At 42.5% G+C, this 17,429-nt stretch overlaps 1 protein-coding gene across 2 annotated transcripts; it reads right to left on the bottom strand.

The window, feature by feature from the left end:
• Positions 1 to 80: 80 nt before the first annotated feature.
• Positions 81 to 17,419, bottom strand: postnb (periostin, osteoblast specific factor b). Of its 2 annotated transcripts, XM_061782810.1 has the most exons (21): positions 17,241 to 17,418; positions 15,963 to 16,061; positions 12,402 to 12,466; positions 11,075 to 11,232; positions 9,981 to 10,145; positions 9,770 to 9,916; positions 9,159 to 9,300; positions 8,170 to 8,382; positions 7,781 to 7,915; positions 7,148 to 7,296; positions 6,930 to 7,066; positions 6,656 to 6,786; positions 6,445 to 6,575; positions 6,191 to 6,293; positions 6,009 to 6,076; positions 5,399 to 5,444; positions 3,937 to 4,050; positions 3,761 to 3,808; positions 3,584 to 3,661; positions 3,462 to 3,500; positions 81 to 629 (listed from the first exon to the last, which is right to left on the bottom strand). In XM_061782810.1, the coding sequence occupies exons 1-21, from the start codon at positions 17,360 to 17,362 to the stop codon at positions 571 to 573; spliced, it is 2,349 nt and encodes a 782-aa protein (XP_061638794.1). In that variant the 5' UTR covers positions 17,363 to 17,418; the 3' UTR covers positions 81 to 570. The 2 variants fall into 2 exon arrangements, with proteins under 2 accessions (XP_061638794.1, XP_061638795.1); XM_061782811.1 differs by lacking the exon at positions 3,462 to 3,500 and having other exon boundaries at positions 17,241 to 17,419.
• Between the last annotated feature and the right edge of the window lie 10 nt (positions 17,420 to 17,429).

The following is a 17,429-nucleotide window of genomic DNA, read 5'->3' as shown; positions in this document are numbered from 1 at the left end:
GGATATAAAAAGGCCTTTTAAGAAACTTAGAAATACACCAAGCCATCATTCTCAGGTGTCCTTTTGGAAAAAGTGGCATGTTTATATCAAAGAATGCACTTTATTGGAAAATGGTTGGGAAAAAGAGAGAAAGCGGGGAAACCACGAGATGGATACATTGTTGGAAATGAGAGACACATAAAAATGTGCATGAAACATTTCAACAACTTCAACGTCAGCGGAGATAACAGCATTTCAGGGTCTGAAAACATTTATCTACTTATTTATCATGCTCGGATTTACAAAATCTTCTACTTGTGTTTCATTGCTTTGACTGCGGCAAAGGCACAGGGAAAAAGTATAGTATTTTTTTTCTTTTATTGCTACACTAATGGCTCGTATTAAAGTCAGAATGAATGTTCTTTTGCTTGCATCTGAGACCCTTAAAGTGGATTTGCATTCAACGTACCGTCGAGCTTGCTTACCGGAACAATTTTCTTTTCACCAAGAGCATACTTGAAATGACATTTAAAGTGCGTCCCTGTGTCGGCAAGCCACTTTCAACCTGCTGTGCTTTGAAGCCTTGCTGCTTTAATTCCGGTCACTCCCCTTCGTCGAGGCTAAGTCCCTTCCTCTTCGCCTGGTGCCAGCTTGGAAGACAAGAAGGAAAAGAACATTTTTAATGGATTTTTCCAAGGTGGTGGAGGTGTTTTTGAGGGAGTTTAGAGGCTCTGCATCATCATTGCCTTTATGGAAACATTAAGTTTGGCCAAGCAGAAGTGCTGAAAGATCTCCTCTCTGAGTATACATTGATACGCTAGACAGCAGAGGATGCAAAATGAACGGCATTAGTCCAAATAGTGCAGCAGCCATCATGGCAACACAACATAAATGCATGCGGAGTCGCATGAACAGACACAGACATGGCCAATTTGGGAAGAAAAAACAAGATTTCTCGCTGAGACCGTGACCGACTTTGGTCCTGGTGAATTATGCCGTTGCGGTTATCGCCTCCCTGGTGAGGTGTTCCGGGCACGTCCCACCGGGAGGAGACCCCGGGGACGACCCGGGACACGCTGGAGAGACTACGTCCTTCGGCTGGCCTGGGAACCCCTCGGGATCCCCCCGGCAGAGCTGGATGAAGCGGCTGGGGAGAGGGAAGTCTGGGCGTCCCTGCTCAAGCTGCTGCCCCCGCGACCCGACCTCGGATAAGCGCTAGAAAATGGATGGATGGGTTATCGTGTATAACTGGCGAGAAGAGCCAGCCCATTTACAGTGACACGTGGTTCATTTGTCTTTTCCAGGGTGTACCTTTCCTTTCTCCCAAAGTCAGCTGGGATAAACTCTGTCTCACCTTTGACAAGCGGTACAGTCATGGATTGGTGGGCATTTCATTCTGTTGTGCAAGGCGGCAGTTATCATCAATAGCTGGCTAGAGAAGCAATCACACAAATCAATTTCGTGTACGTGTGTTGCGCAATGGGTTGTGGACTTTGTACTCTTAGTTATTTCTAGTTGTTCTGTTTATTTCTATTGTGGTGGTTATTATGAGTAACTGGCTGGAGGAGTGTTAACATTAATTATAGGACAAGACATGACCATGTACATTTCTATTGATTGATCTTGATCTTGAGTATGCATCGGAGCACTCACAAGAGCCCCATTTACAAAACTTTAGTTGTCTCGTGGGCTCAAACACGAATTGGTGAGTAGGCCCTTAAAGTTGTCTGGCAATCACAGTTCATTTTATGTGGAAAAAGTACAAATGTTCCAATGAAACATATGCATATTAACATTATTACCGTATGAAATCTACGGTGAGCTTTTTGGATAACCCAAATATAGTCACTCCATTCACTTGGATTCATTAAACATCTGATGCTTACTTATTATAACATCTTTGCAGGTTCCATGCTCCGAATGTTACCACTTAAACCTAATTCCTGAATCCATTATGATCCATCTAGATCAGGGGGAAAATATATGACCCATGATCCTGTTCTACTGTGTTACTGTTCCTGTTACTGATACCAGGGATTCAATTAGTGCTGCTGGGTGGTTTTTGTTGCCTAGCAGCTGGATGTTTACTCGTTTCCAGACGTTCCACTAAGCCAGGCTGACTGGCGGAAGCTTCGTGATTGTCCTTTTCAAGGCCAATGATTTGGAAGTTGTTCCTTCAAATGGTTACAAAACTATATTTACATTTGTCGATCTTGCATCAGATCGGGAAGGTCTGTAAGAGAAGGGTAGGTTTGGACGGTGATTGGGTCCCAACGACCACAATACATAGAGACTAAAGTGAGCATTCTTCGTGGACCTTTTGGTGGGAGGCTGATTTTGTAGTCACTTGCTTTCCTTGCTTGGGTTAGATTTGTGTGTCTAAACCTAACACTTAACTGGCGTATTGGTAATAACGGGCAGCATTGACATCAAATAGCTCTTAGCAAGAAAGCAGTGGCATTCTGCCATTGAAACCTATGGGAAGTAGGAAATATCCCAAAGAAAAACAGGGCCGAAGACCTGCGATAAGCTTGGTTTTGGTTTTCATGCGGCCAATGTCAAGCAACAACACCTAATTAAAAGGCCCTCACACCCCCTATGAACTTTCACGCCATACTCTGCTGACATTAAAAAAAGCTTTGAACCAAAATGGCTAACCTTTTTGTTCAATTTCGGGCTTGGGTCATTGAGACATTTTCCTGCATCCTTTAATGAAACTGAGAATGCCCCCCCCCCCCCCCCCCCCCCCTCAAAATACTCATCAAATTTTGACACCATGCTACACCTTCATTAGATAGTAAAGGCAAAGAATCTTGGCAAGTTAGAGTGGGCCATACTTCTAGCATACCTGGTTTTTGGGTCGTGTTTGATGGAATTCCTTGTTAAGAGTTCATCCAAGTATGAGCAATGGAATCCACGGAAAATGTGGCAGCATAAAACCAAAATGGCTGACTTACTGTGTTATTTCTGGAATGGGACTTTTTCATACGTGCCGTCATGATAGATACGTTCACCCAATTCCGTGTTAATCTGTGAAACCGCTGGACCCGTAAAATACATACATTTCAGCACCACTTCCTGCTCAGGCCCCAATAAAGCCACACCGAAGGTCGTTTTACTGCCACCTGCTGCCTCCTTCTTGTAAGGGTGCACAATGCAGCAGCTCTATAGACCTGGTCTTTGTCTTTACAGACTTTGGGAGCGGAGGGTCAAATAGTAATGTGCAGAAGATATACATCTATGAAGCAGTTTCCATGCAAGACTTTGCAATATACTATAGCGAATGAAAGCAGTCAAAATGTCCTACTTCCCAGTTTCTCCGAATGAAACACACACAGCAGCAGTACGCACATCTCAAACTGTTTCTTTAAAGACACGGCCATTGATTGACAGTTGAATGCAGACTCAACCAGTTAGCAAGCTGCTCTGTATTAAATGCTTTTTCTCAGCAATGGCATTCACCGACTGAATTGTTGCTTTACCTAAAACTCTTCGGGTAGGTTTTCTCCTTGAAACGCCCTCTATATGAAGGCAAGCAAACATCATCAGCTCAAGCAGTGTCTGCCCACTGCTAGCGTGTAAGGACCGGTCATTTCAAACTCACCTTTGATCATTTTGACAAGTCGGTCGCCATCGAAATTGTTATCCTTTTCGATGGTAGAGATTTCTGCAAGGTTAGTTCCTAAAGGGAAACGAAAACATCATAATTAAAGCAAACTTGTATTCGCGGTGTAAGGGTTACTACACTTCTAATGAGGTTCAGTAAACATGTTTTACTGACCGTCCACTTCAACGTGGGAGGTGCCAGTGCTGACTGAGTACTGAGGTCCTGGAAACAACAATGACACAACAAGTCATCTGCAACCATTTGGAAATTGACCAGAACAAGCTCATACGGCTCATTCAAGAGCCACTCTGTGCTGATTGTTCTGGTTTTCCTTCCATAAAAACACATACCTGAGACAACTCTGGTGACTTTGGTGATGGTGGGTTCACGTTCAATGACCCTGGTCACTTTGGTGATGGACGGCTCCTGTTGGATGACCCTCGTCACTTTGGTCACGTCGGGAGCTGAATAAGGCGGGGGAAAGACAAAATGAAAAAACCTGTTTCATGACACCTTACAGAGTAACTCCCATTCGGATGGATGTATGATGACAAATGGACCTTTCGCTGGATCAGAAAGGTCCAATTTTTGCAAGGTCCAATTTTTGCAAGAGCTTAAATCCTGGTGAACCCCTAAAACTTGGTAGCTCAAAAATCAGCCGGAAACCAGTTTCATTCAATGACATGAGATTGGGTGTGCATACCTACCATGGGAAAAAGCAAAATTGAACAGAAAGTCAGCTACTATTTGGGTATGAAGCCACAATTTTGGGCAAATGTTTGACGAACTCCTGCTGGGGAACTCGCCCAAATGAGCCACAATTGAAAGCAGTTATCTCATACAGGGGATTCTAAATTGCAAATCTTTTTCTTTTTTGTTGTTGCGTACCCTATCTAATGTGGGCAGAGCATGGTGTCAAAAGTTTGATCATTTTGATGATTCGGCATGAAAAAGGGGGCGCGAGGGCTTGTTAATCACTGCTCGCAGCTTGAATTCATATTGGTGTTTGTGTAAATGTCTTGTCCGTTTGCTTGTAAGCTGCTAGAGTGCGCTTTTTTTTTTCTTTGAGCTCTGCGGAGGTCAGCAACACGTGCCAAGGAAGGAAACCATCACTGGACGCATCTGTATAACATTGGGGAAAAAAGCACCAAAACAGTGGCATCTGTTTTGTACATTATATGTGACAGAGATTGCTGTGGGTTCTTTGCCACTCGGCACGGGGGAGTCCACCAGGCCCAGGGACTCCCTTTGGAAGGCAGTCTGGATATAAAACAAAGACGGTTTTCTGGTAGCTGACTGCTTGATGAAAAGGTGCAAATAGAAGTGCATAGGTTCAAATGCCTGTGTACCTGTCACTCACGGTGTAAAGAGAATTAAACTGATGTAGGCGAAGTGATCTGTAAGACCAGTCATGAACATGCAACCGCTTGCTACTTTAATCTTCCTTTTGTTGAGTGTAAACAGTATTTGACCTCAATTATTGCCTGCGATTTATATTTTCACTTTCACTGCTGAGCGCTGACTTCTATTGTATGAGAATTGGCAAATAGGTAGATGAAACTACTTGTACATTTGATGCAGTCCTCTTGCTAACCAGAGCTTGTGCAAGAATTTCCTGATGGGGAATCACATTACATAGGTTGACGCTTAATCGTCATTACGCGAACTGTAGCTTCAACAACTTGTGTTGATGATCTTCTCTCATGACAATAGGAGTTATAAAGTCATTAACGGCGGTGCAGAACATCTCTCAGGGGATTCAAAACGTGTAATAAATAGTGTGCATTCAATTTCAGCTGTTTTATTACTCACTCAAAAACGTGAGGGGGATTTCCTGGTATCGGAAGCCTGGAATGTACTGGAAATTCCAAAGGGGAAGTATGTTAGTGCAGAGTACACACAATGCTGTACAGAACGTTTATACAGTTTCATTTAGCGGCGTGAAATTTGGTAGGCAGGTGTGTCATCAGTAAACCCACAAAAAGTCTCAAGAAAAGGCCTGGGCTCTTTCAACATTTTATGAAAAGAACTTTGTTTTAAAGCATCCATTTCCAGGGGTCCTTTCGAAGATTAAGTAGTCCTACAGATTTTCTTCAATTGCTACCAAATTGATACCACGTAGGCCTACAATATACGAGACAGATGGACAATGATAAATCGTGAAGCATTTGGCGAGCTTCCATTTAATACAAATAGGATGGCTATCACAGTGTACCCAACCGGACATCATCCATGTATTATGTAAAAGGACAAAAGCACAGTTTAAAATGGCTCTACCTCGTGGGCAGGTTAGCAAGTCACTACTTTTGTCAACCGTCTCAAGTGCTGTTATGAACACAATAATGGGAACTTGTTTCAAATACAACTGTATAAAAATCTCTGCGGTATTGTACGGGTACAGTGGGATGAGGTCATGACTAACCTTAATCTGTATATAGGTAATGAGCCTCTTCAGTAGCGAGAGGAGATCCTGGCTTCCAACAGGGATATCTGCATAAAAGTGCAGGAAAGCTCATAAAAAAACCAACAATACCAGGGTTGATAGGGATTTGTTTAGGGGGGTCATACAGTTGGACAGATTTGATATAAAGTGGAAAATTTTACCTGCGGGATACAAGAGTCGGTTGACAAAGTGAATGACTCCATTTGTGGCCATGATGTCAGAGTCGGGGATTTGGACTGAATTGACTCGCATGGTGTCGTTTGCCTGCGAAAGACAACATCCACAAACCTCAAACCCAAGACCTTGGAGGACTCCACATGATAATAGCTACCAGATCATTTGATTATTGCTCCACAAATAACTGCTTGATAAGCTAAAAAAAAAAAAAAAAGCAAATACGTGTAACTCTACTCACAAACATCACTTTGAGGTTGCTGCCTTGCAGGGACTTGAGAAGGTTCGTCACTCCAGTCTCCAAACCGCCACCAATGAAAATGCCATTATTGATGTGGTACAGAAGGATGGTTCGGAGAGCATTTACGTCACCTAATTTTAAAGAGAGGCAAAAGTAATCATCGACGAGCAACACCGTAAATGTGCTCATACTTGGTGTGCGGGAGGCCTACTCTTCAGCAGAGTGAAATCTCTCTCTTTCAAACCAGCAAAAGCCTTGTCGGTAGGGGCGAATAAGGTGAAGTCTCCCTCTTGTCTCAACAACGCAGTCAGTCCGGCATCTTCCATCAGAGACAAAAAGATCCTGCGGGACAGAGAGGAACTTGGCACCGGAATACTGCAACAACATCCCTTTCTCATACCTATACATGTGCCATTAATGGAATGATTGACAATGCTGCTTTCAGTGCCAAGGTCTGGTTTCTTAAAGACTGCAGCTGTACTTACTTGAACCCGCCATTATCTCTCAGAATCTCATACACGGATTTTTCGGCCGGTTTGAGGAAGCTCCTCATGAGATGGAGCGCTCCGTTGCTTCCCTCCTTGCTACCTCTGATAAGGCAGGAGTTCTCGATGCACACGGCCTACAGAAGACCAGAGACAAAACACTTGAGATTATGCCTCAAAAGCACAAGGATTGACGGTTCTCAGTAAGGACGACTCACAGTGCGATAGATGAAGACCCTCAGAAGCTTCCCGCCAATTGTCTCCAGCGTCTGGCCATTGTAAAGCTGTCCGAGGATGATCTTTTTCTTCAGGATGTGGTTCTCCAGGATAAACTTGAGCATCCTTTGATCCATGGACATCACCTCATCTGCAGCGAAAACACAGAAACAGCTCTCAGGACGATGCAGTTGTATACCACTGCAAGCGGCAATGTAAACATATGCATGAATTAATAACAAGTAACCATTCAAATCTTTGGGATTTATTTCATACAACTCATTCGATTGTGCAGACAATATTGTGATCATCCGTTACAAGTAGCAGTTTGTAATACGGTTATGAGTGATTTATGACACAAGCTTGAGCTCGCCGGCTGAACCATGTGAAATAAGCTTCAAATCATGTCCCCACATTGGGAAGAATTTCCAGAGCGAACTCGAAGTTTCTGTTACCACCAGCTGTTGGCGCCTTGTGAATTCCTAGCACTCCTTCCAAACCCATAAAGTATCCAGTCCCCATTGACTGTACGTACACATTTGACAAACACAACACCGGGGCTTCCACGTAGCTACATTCCGAGTGGGAGAACATGGAGTTTTATGACGCATTGGATTGGACAGTATGGTGCTTACCGTTGAAGGCGGTGTTGAGCGGGGCCAGGAGAGTGTACTCGGCCTCAGGCCTCATGGCAGCAGAGAGACCCAGCTCTGACACCATGTCGCCAAAGGTGGACTGGGAGCTTCCCACCAATTCCATCACCTGTTTAGCTTAAAAGGCAGACAGAATCATGGCACAGTCAAAACAGGGTCATATCAGAGCTCTAAGCCTTGTGATTGCACAGTATATGTTTGGTATTCACAGAACAGTAGGACTAAGGTTAGGCTAAGGTTTAGAGTTGGAGTTTGGTTTAGGGTTGAGGTTAGTAAGACAGAGGTCTTTTGAATGCATGGAGAAGGCATGTTTAGTATTCACAAAACCATAGGACTACGAGGACAAGAGGAATAGAGAAGGCAGATCTAACCTGAGTCTGGCATGAGCACTTGATCAATGAGGTGGATGACGCCGTTGGTTGTGACAATGTCCTTCTTGCGTACCATCTTAATGCCATTGACAGTCAAGCTCTCGCCGTCACAGCCGATCACAATGTTGTTGCCCTCCAGAGTCTCATAAGAAGTGCCGGCCATGATGGCCTCGGAGCACTGCACCGAGTCCAGGAGGTGGAAATTCAGAAGAGCTGGGAATAGAAGACAAGTTTGGAATAAATGTAATCGCATTGTTTGATGGGCTTGTTGGCTGCTTTACATTACAAACAGAAGCTCTGAGGAACCAGAAGACCCTTAGATCCTTTGGGTCCTTGAGGATAACCACTTGGGATTCCGCCACGGTTCTGTTTAACTTTGTGTGGGATTGTGTGATCTGACATCATCAGCCAATAAAATATTTGAGGTTGACCAGCCTGCTTTGTATAAGTACTGCTTCCAAGGAAAGCTGTTTTATGTTGCTGCAGACAAGAACAACTTCACCTTTTTTGAAATTCTAGGATAGTTTAACAAACATCTCAACAAAATAACACTTGCTGTCTCGCAATAGGAATTTATCAGTGTAAATGTGTGATGTGTGATCCTATTTCATTGTTAATATTCTCTTTCATCTGTTTACTTTCCGTCCATGATTACATGCGGGATTTGAAAGTAGACACTAATTTTTGTTATTATTCCCCACTAAAATTTGTTATGCGTGGCTTGCCAAAGGGCGACCACGTTCCAGACTCATTGCACAGAAAATTGCGGTTTCAGCTGTTTCCAATTGGAGCCGACTGAAACTGTGACAAAAAAAAAAAAAGAGTCAAGCAAACACAAGAGTCTGCGAATTTTGACTTATGCATATCTATGCTTGTACCTTCACCTTTAAGTTACAAAGAAGCCTTGTGTTAAGGTTGTGGACTCTAATGCAGGGTTGTGAGATGTCTGGGGACGATTCATCATCTCTGAGAGCAAATATGTGTTATACCTTGGAGGACCTGCTTGTCGCTCTGGAGCCTTTCCAGCACGTCACCTCCTAGCTTGGCAAAGGCTTCGTTGGTGGGGGCGAATAGAGTGAAATGTCCGGGCTGACCCAGCTTGTCCAGCAATCCAGAGTTTTGGGCAATATCCTGTAGGACGATCCGGCAGTATGGTTAGCAGAACTAGCTGCTTGATAAGGACTACATATGAAACGTTATTAAAATGTCCTATCTCGATTATAGTGACCAAAATGATTACGGCTATCTGTATTATCGTGACAGTGTTTAAAAAATGTATACAAATAAAATGACTGATATATGCGCCGTAATCACGGCAATACATTTGAATTTGAATTAAAACGATGTACAATCAGTAACCCCATGCACTTTTTACACATTTGACGTTGTAAAAGGCATTAACCAAAATACATTTTCACGCGCGCACGATCCCAAAATGCATCGCCGCACATCACACAGTTTGAATGGTAATTACAGAAGGAAGCGGTAAGACGAACGTTTCAAATATGATGTACGTGGCACAGTTGCATTCTGTTACAGTATATTGCCTTATTGTCCAGTATTAATGGTTTCTATAAATGCCCCTGACTCTACTACTCACACTCAGTGTGGACAGGTCATCGTCAACCTCAATAACGTCCTGAATGGTGGTCCCGACGGCGCTGATGACGCGGTCGATCACATGGACAACGCCGTTGGTGGCCACCTGGTTGCCGTGGATGATCCTAGCGCAGTTGACGGTCACCACCTGCGGGGCGAGACACCATTTATAACGTGACGCCATGAGGCGAGGCAATGATGGTGGCGCTCACCCCGTTGGAGTAGTGATTGATGAGAAGACCCAGGTCGTTGTACATGGAGGTGACTGTCATGCCGTTGCGTAAGTCTTTGGTCAGGAGGCGCTGGTTGGCCATGTGGTAATGCAAGGCGTTGTACAGCTCGATGTTGATGTTGCTCACAAGCGCAGTCCGCATGCTCTGTCAAAGGTGAAGAATACGATGAACATTTGCTATCAGCGGTGGTGGGAAGTAACCAATAACACATATTTACAAATACTACAATTTCTTTGTCACTGTTCCGAAGTAGAGTTGTCAGGCATTTGTACTTCACTCGAGTATTTTTTTTTTTCTGTCGACTTTTTGCTTGTACTCCTTACATTTGAAAACAGATGTCTGTAATTTCCACTCCTTACGTTGTCAAAAGAGGGTTTTCTTACTTTTTTTCAACCTCCATGGATGACCATCCAATGTAAAAAAAAATAGAGGTAACGTTAACTGTGGTCAAGATCGTGATTAATTGAGATCTTAAGGTCTGAAGAAGAAACATGGACAGCAGTGACATGGAGTAAGGTGAACTAGAGCACATGGATCGTGACGGCAACAAATTCGGCGAAGCGATTATGATATTCGCCATCCGTAGGGTGATTCAGGGTAAACGTGTTGCCTTGTGCCAACCCAAAAACCAATAGCTTTTGGTGTTTAACAATTCCCAGTGTAATCTGAAAAAAAAAAAACATAACAGTTAAGGTGTATTTTTTCAGTTGTTATCATTAGCTAATTTAGCATTTTTTTCTACTCAGTTCATAATGTTAGCAGTGCTGTGGGATCGCATTGTTTTGATAGCATCAAGGTTGAGCCGAAGCTAGCTCGCTCTTAAACAACAAAATGCGACATGTCATGTGATTTGAAGTAATCAAAACGGGTGTTGTATGTCATCAATTCATACTTTTTACTTGGATACTTAAGTTCATTTCAGAGATCAGAGACTACTTACTCAAGTAGGCTACAGGAGTTGAATCAGTACTTCTACTTTTTTACATAAGTATCTGTACTTAAACCTTTTATAAGTAGAGAGTATGAGTACTTTTGCCACCTCTGTGTATTTTCGGCTCTATCAGGAACCTCACCTCATCCAAAAGCTCCCAGGCGTCATTGCTGGGTGCAAAGAAGGTGTACGAGCCAGATCCCTCGATCTCACCCCTTAGCTTGGACATGTCAGCGTATCTTTGTGTGGAATGGGCCTTCACCATGCCCAATGTGCCATACACATGGTCGATCGGGGCCACTGTGGAGGGGGAAAAAAACAAAACGAAAAACTCTGGCAAAGTCTGTCTCGAAAATGCTTTTTTTTTTTTCTTCACTCTAACCAGTTTTACAAGCATTTTTTTTACTTTTTTTTTTTTTTTTTTTTACCAAATTCTATGTTTTGGTTTAAAATATTCCTAATAACAATCAAACGCAGGGGCAATTGTGGATATGTAATAATAGGATGACTGTTATATGGTTTTCGCATTCATCATGGCCCTCTGTGGGAAAACTAACTCAACTAACTTGCTTGTTTTTGGAATGGGGTAGGAAGCCCAACTACCCGGATGATTCCAATGCAAGCACGATGGAGAACTTGAAAACTCCACACAGGAAGACCTGAGCTGAGATTCAAACATGTAACTTCAAAACTACCAGGCAGATAAGCTTATCATTATTCACCGTGATGCCCATAAAGGACCAAGATTTTCGGGATTTGCAGAAAAGTGCTGCATGGCATCACGTGAGAATTTCTTTTATATGTTAATCTTTTTTGTTGGCTTTTTGTGGACTTTTGATGACACTCGTTCCAAACGAAGGAGCAGCGTCAAACAAGTGCTGCTAAGAGGAAAGTCAGTGGACCGCTGATAGCGCTAGCGGCAAGCTAATTAGCTGCTGACTAGTTAGCTGCTACGCGCCTCGTTGCACCACGACATAACTACATCTTTTTTTAAAACCTGCGCAGGTCAATAAAAGAGGTACATCTGCAAAAATGTATTTATTATGCCCTCCTCCCTCATCATTAAAATGAAAAAAGTGTTTTATTGTTTCAACATAAAAATATTACAACTTAGTTTTAGACTCGTACTTCTGTTAAGAATGATAAATGTTACTTGCAAACAACGCATGTTCTGTTGAAAAAAAAAACAAAAAAAAGGTTTTACAATGTGACACTGGAGGAAATAATTTCAACTGTCATTATTTCCAATGGGGAAAATTGGAGGTTGACGTGCTTCACAACAGATAGCCAACAGACTTCCTACAACTTTTAACACGTGCACCCCAAAGAACACGACTACATGTGTCAGAAACATGTGAGTGCTTCCTTTACCGGAATAACAAGAAGCAGCTGCTCGCGGGGTTTGGAGGATATGCCCAAATAAAAGTTGTATAAATTGACTCCAACAAAAGGGGCTTAACGCCACGCACCTGCAGGGCAACCGCGCATTCCATCCAGTTTCATGTAGCCTGGGCAGCACTCGTAAAGGACGGTCCTGTAAGTGAAACAAGCACATTATAAACCTCAGACAGGTAGCAAATCCTTTAAAAGGTTGACTTCAAGCATCGTCAGATTATATGTCGGCTATCGACGGCATTGTTGTCGCGGTGCTTCCAGATGTTACCGTTTGTCTCCTTTGGTAGCAAAAGATGCCATGTGATCCAGCATCTTGCTCCAGATTCTAATGGGAAAGCTGGCTCCTGGATTAAGCTTCTATTCAAATTGTAGATTTATGTTACGGAGAGTGCTCCATTTTAAGATTCACAATCAGTTTGGTTGCCGCTTGGCATTTGGTTAACCTAATTTTGGCACGGCGAAATGCAGAGTGCGTAACGTCGGATTTAAAACATTTTGGTCAGCACAAAGACCCTTTTATGGTCTCTCCTATGGAAACTGTTGAACTAAGTATTGGGCTCTTACAGCAAGTCAAAATTGCCATCTCCTTGGAAACCGCACGGGAACGCTGAGAGATGCCGTCGCCGAACAGAACAATGGTTTGTCCTGCACAACACAGCGTATCAAAGCAACCCCAGCGTTTCCGGTGTATGACGAGTTCTGTTTGAGGTCAGGTGTCACAAAAGCAAAAACTATCGACGTCAAAGTTGATTTTTCACTAAAATTGCAGCAGATCACCCAGGGCGGCCCGAGGAGGATAGTAAAAATATAAAGTGCAGCTGCTGGGTGTAAACACTTCCGCAGGTATGAACATGTTTGGACCTTGTCTCCACTATTAGAAATATTTGGGGATGCACGTTTGGCTTTCAGACAGCGCAGGCGACTTATCCACATATTAAAAAAAACAGCCACAAGAACACCACAGTTATACACATCGTACATATATACAGTTTATATATACACAGTTAGAGCTCAGTTTCTGCTCTGTTGCTTACGCTCATGAACACAAATTCAAGAACCTTATCCAATAAAGCCCAAAAATAAAAAATAAATAAAGCCAAAAAACAAAAATAAAGTGTGTTCAGGAGTGAACAATCGTCTCCCTTATATCCACGTGGAAAAAGAAGCGATTTCCACGTGAAAGCAAACAGGAGAAAAGCTCCATATGCGAGTCACCTGCTCTTGGAAATGGACAATAATCGTGAGGCTGTGCACATTCCGGCATTCTTTGGGACAAAGCACACCAAAAATGTCACATGCTTGAATTAGCTGATGAAGAAAAAAAGAGGACAAAAACGCCAAATGTGTCCAACCATCATTTAAGAAAAACAAGGGAACATATTTGGTTCAGCTACCGCACTATTCAATGTGATTTCTTTCTATTTATCTATCTCTCTATCTATCTATCTATCTTTTTTTTGACATACTAATTGCAGGCTACGCTATGCTCGACATAACAATTTAAAGATGATAATCATCGGTAATCCTTACATAAAAATGGGATGACATCGTTAATATCACCCGTATTATTAATAGTGCTTATTTGTGGTTTTGTATCAGACTTGGAGGCACTGCGATGAGCTCACACAGCAGCCCAGTCAGGGCACAGTCAGCATATTTAAAAAAAAAAAAAAAAAAAAAAAAGGGTTGCGACATTGCTCTGGGATTGTGTCTGGCCGAGGATTCAGAAACCTTTGACTCGTCAGCATCTCCTTAAAAAAGAAAGCGTTCCTCTGAGACTCACTGTCAATTGCTCAAGTAGAATATATTCTGCATTGCAATCCAGTTCCCAAATCAGCAGCTTTTGGAGGAAAACGCACATAGAATTCGAGCTGAAAGAATAAAATGCTGTGTTTTTGCACTGGTCTTCTTCTTGTGTGCCAGTAAAAACAGGCAGCATTGAAAGGTTTTAATGGGGGAGACTGCATTGTAGCACATTTGCAAAATAATTGGGCTAACTGGAGCTTTTTGAACCCGCGTTTGCTTCATTACATACACCCAACCGCAGTCTTTGACACCAGTCTTTCCCAACCTTGGTTGAGCCAAGACACGTTTTACGTTGGAATATTTTCCCCAAAAAGTACATATCATGAGAAACAATGGGGATTTCCTCAACCTTACTTACTCGGTGTGAAATCTTCACCTGTTTAGTTGAACACAAAGCTAATACTTTGTTGTATGAGTGGCATCAGGTGGATACACAGGCTGGAAGATCATTTACTTGTTATGCCAGTGACGTATAGTTGAAGAAAGAAAGAAACATTTTCAGGCAAATGAAGAGAAATTGTATAATTTGATGATCTACATGTACTGCGGCACAGCGGTTGGGAATGGCTGTGTTACACCGTGTCGTGGCACGCAAGAGTGTCATCCTATGCAACAAAAAAGCGAATCTAAACTGTTCGTGATGAAGCCATCATGTGGAGTGCTGGAACCCAAAACATACGTGGAGCATGGGCATGGGCATGGAGCGAGTTGGTGACGGAGGGCTGGGCGTTTAATAGAGAGACGAATGACCCCCCCCCCAAAAAAAAAAAACATGGCTCCCGTCCCTGTTTTAACACAAAAGTGCTGAGAAGCCTGAAATGGCAAGCGAGCAAGAGAAAAAAAAAATCAGATGTGCAGTTGGACTTAAAAACGGAATAGTGTCAGCAGTTCAGATCCACATCCTGGAGTCAGTGGTTGACCGCACTGACACTCATGCAGTGCCCCCCTCCAAACGCTAATGAACAAGACTATCCTTTAATCCAAACACTACAAAGAGTTTCGGGTCCCGTTCGGATGTGATCAAACCGTTTCATCCTTAAAGTGGCCTAACAGATGTTTCTCTGTGTGGAAAATGTCTTATTGCCCAGAAGAAACTGCACTCAAGGGACGACATTTAAAGATAAACGCACATACATTGGAAACGTGTGTCTAGCATGTCGTCCAAATTGTCGCAATGTTTGACTGATTGTATACTGTATGGCGGGTGAACACATTCCGAATCACCCACGCTTGTTTTGGATTTCAAAACTAATACCTTAATGCCCCGCATATTCACGCTTTACTATTCACAGATGCACCGACTTGTGTGTTTTTCTGTGGAAGCGAGCTAGCTATTTACTAAATTATCGCTTTTATTTTCTTCAGTTTTTGGTGCTCTTTCTGATAGGCCGCAAGCACTTTGTAATAGGAAAGTAGTACATTGCTGTCAAGGAAGTATGTTGAAGTGAGACATCTCAGCTGAAAGAGATGTTTGTTTGGGAGGAGCTATGTTTAGTCTGGGTTGTGAGTGGAAGTTCCTTTTTCAAACTAAAATCATCTGTAAACCATTTATTGTTATGGGTAATGTAAGATTGACGCAGTCCCTATCAACCATGAGAAACGGGGTTTTACGCGATCGTCATAATACCAATTAGCATTTGGTCACTATAATCGCGATATACTGCACTGTAAAAGCCTCATACAGTTTCATCCCAAGTCACGCAAACATTACGTTTCCTTGACATTTAAGTAGATTTCCAAATTGTACAAAAGTTCCTTAAAGTGAACCGGTGATCGTAAATGAAACCAACTTCACTCACAACCGAGAACGATGACTCAAAACTACTCACGCTTTCTTTCCACAGATGGCGCCTTGGTACCAATTGCGACAAGTGCTGAAGTACTTCTTCCTGGTGCCCATGACTTGCTGCAAGGCGCACACATTGGGCCTGAGGTGCATTGATGTCGGGGGGAAGGAAACATGAATCAGCTCAAACGCGGGATTAAGAGTCACTTGAAAAACTCTTAGAAATGATTGAAAGCACGATAAGGGGGGCATTGGTTGAACTGTGTAGTCATCATACATAGGAACTGGTTAAGTTCGTTATACAGTGGTGCCTTGAGATACAAGTTCATTTATGTGACCATGCTCGTAACTCAAAACGTTCGTCTGGAATCATCTTTCCCCATTGAAATGAATGGAAATGCCAATAATCTACTACCAGACTCCACCCAAAAACAACATTTTTAATCAGTAAAATAGCACTCTGTAATGTCATACGTTATAAAAAAAAACATACAGTAATGACATCATTAAATAGGATTTAAAGAATTAAACAGTTTTTGGCACAATTTTTGCTTCGATTCAATGGACAATGTGCTGCTCCTTCTGGTGTGCACGCCTTGGCCACATGAGGGCAGTATGATTCATACGGTGCTCGTATCTCCAACTTTTGCTTGCAAGTCAAAGCAAAAAAAAATTGTCAGAATGACAGCTTGTATCTCCAAAACCTTGTAAGTCAGGTCACTCGTACCTCAAGGTCACCACTGTATTTGAATACATAAACACACGTGTACAAAAGTTGCAATATCCAATCTAAATGTGTATGTAATGCATTATTGGCAAAAGACACCAGTGCCAAAATGCTCATTTTCATACATTCACAAATGAATGCTAAGGTCCTTCTCAATAAATTTGAATATTGTGGAAAGCTTTGTTTGTTTCAGGTGCTCAGTTCCAAAAATGGAACTCCCAGAAATGTGCTAACCAGTCGAAAAGTGGAACGCATATAAGATTTTCTCCTTACAGGGTGAAATATTTTTTATTTGATTTTATTCATTTGGATTATTATAGCTTGCAGTTAACGGAAACTCCAAATTCTATAATATACATGTAATATATGAGTTACATATGAAATATTGGTTTTTTTTTTCTGTACAATATTCTGATTTATTAAGATGCACCTGTATGTATGTATGTATGTATGTAATATTTGCAAGAGACAGCAGTGCTAATAAGGGAAATTCTTATGCATTTATGGAAGAATGATATAAGACAAAATGACATAATCGTGTATCAGGGTGTCCAAAACGGATTGTTTGACAAAAGAACTACATTTATTCCTTACCCTTGGTTCCTCGCCCGGATGCGACTGTGCGCCACTATCTTGTCGTAGGCCGACGAGTGCGCCTCGTCCAACAAGGATGAGAGCACAAAGAGTGCAAAGGTGGCCGCGAAGAGGAGCTTCATCCTTGGCTTCCTGGCTCGTACCCCTTCCAGACCCCAAGTGATGAGGGCTCCACTCAGAGTGGGAGTT

The sequence above is a fragment of the Phyllopteryx taeniolatus genome, chromosome 8 (assembly GCF_024500385.1).
Source record: "Phyllopteryx taeniolatus isolate TA_2022b chromosome 8, UOR_Ptae_1.2, whole genome shotgun sequence".
Taxonomy (NCBI): domain Eukaryota; kingdom Metazoa; phylum Chordata; class Actinopteri; order Syngnathiformes; family Syngnathidae; genus Phyllopteryx; species Phyllopteryx taeniolatus.
The sequence above is the reverse complement of the archived record's forward strand: the minus strand, read 5'-3'. Positions and strand labels throughout refer to the sequence as shown.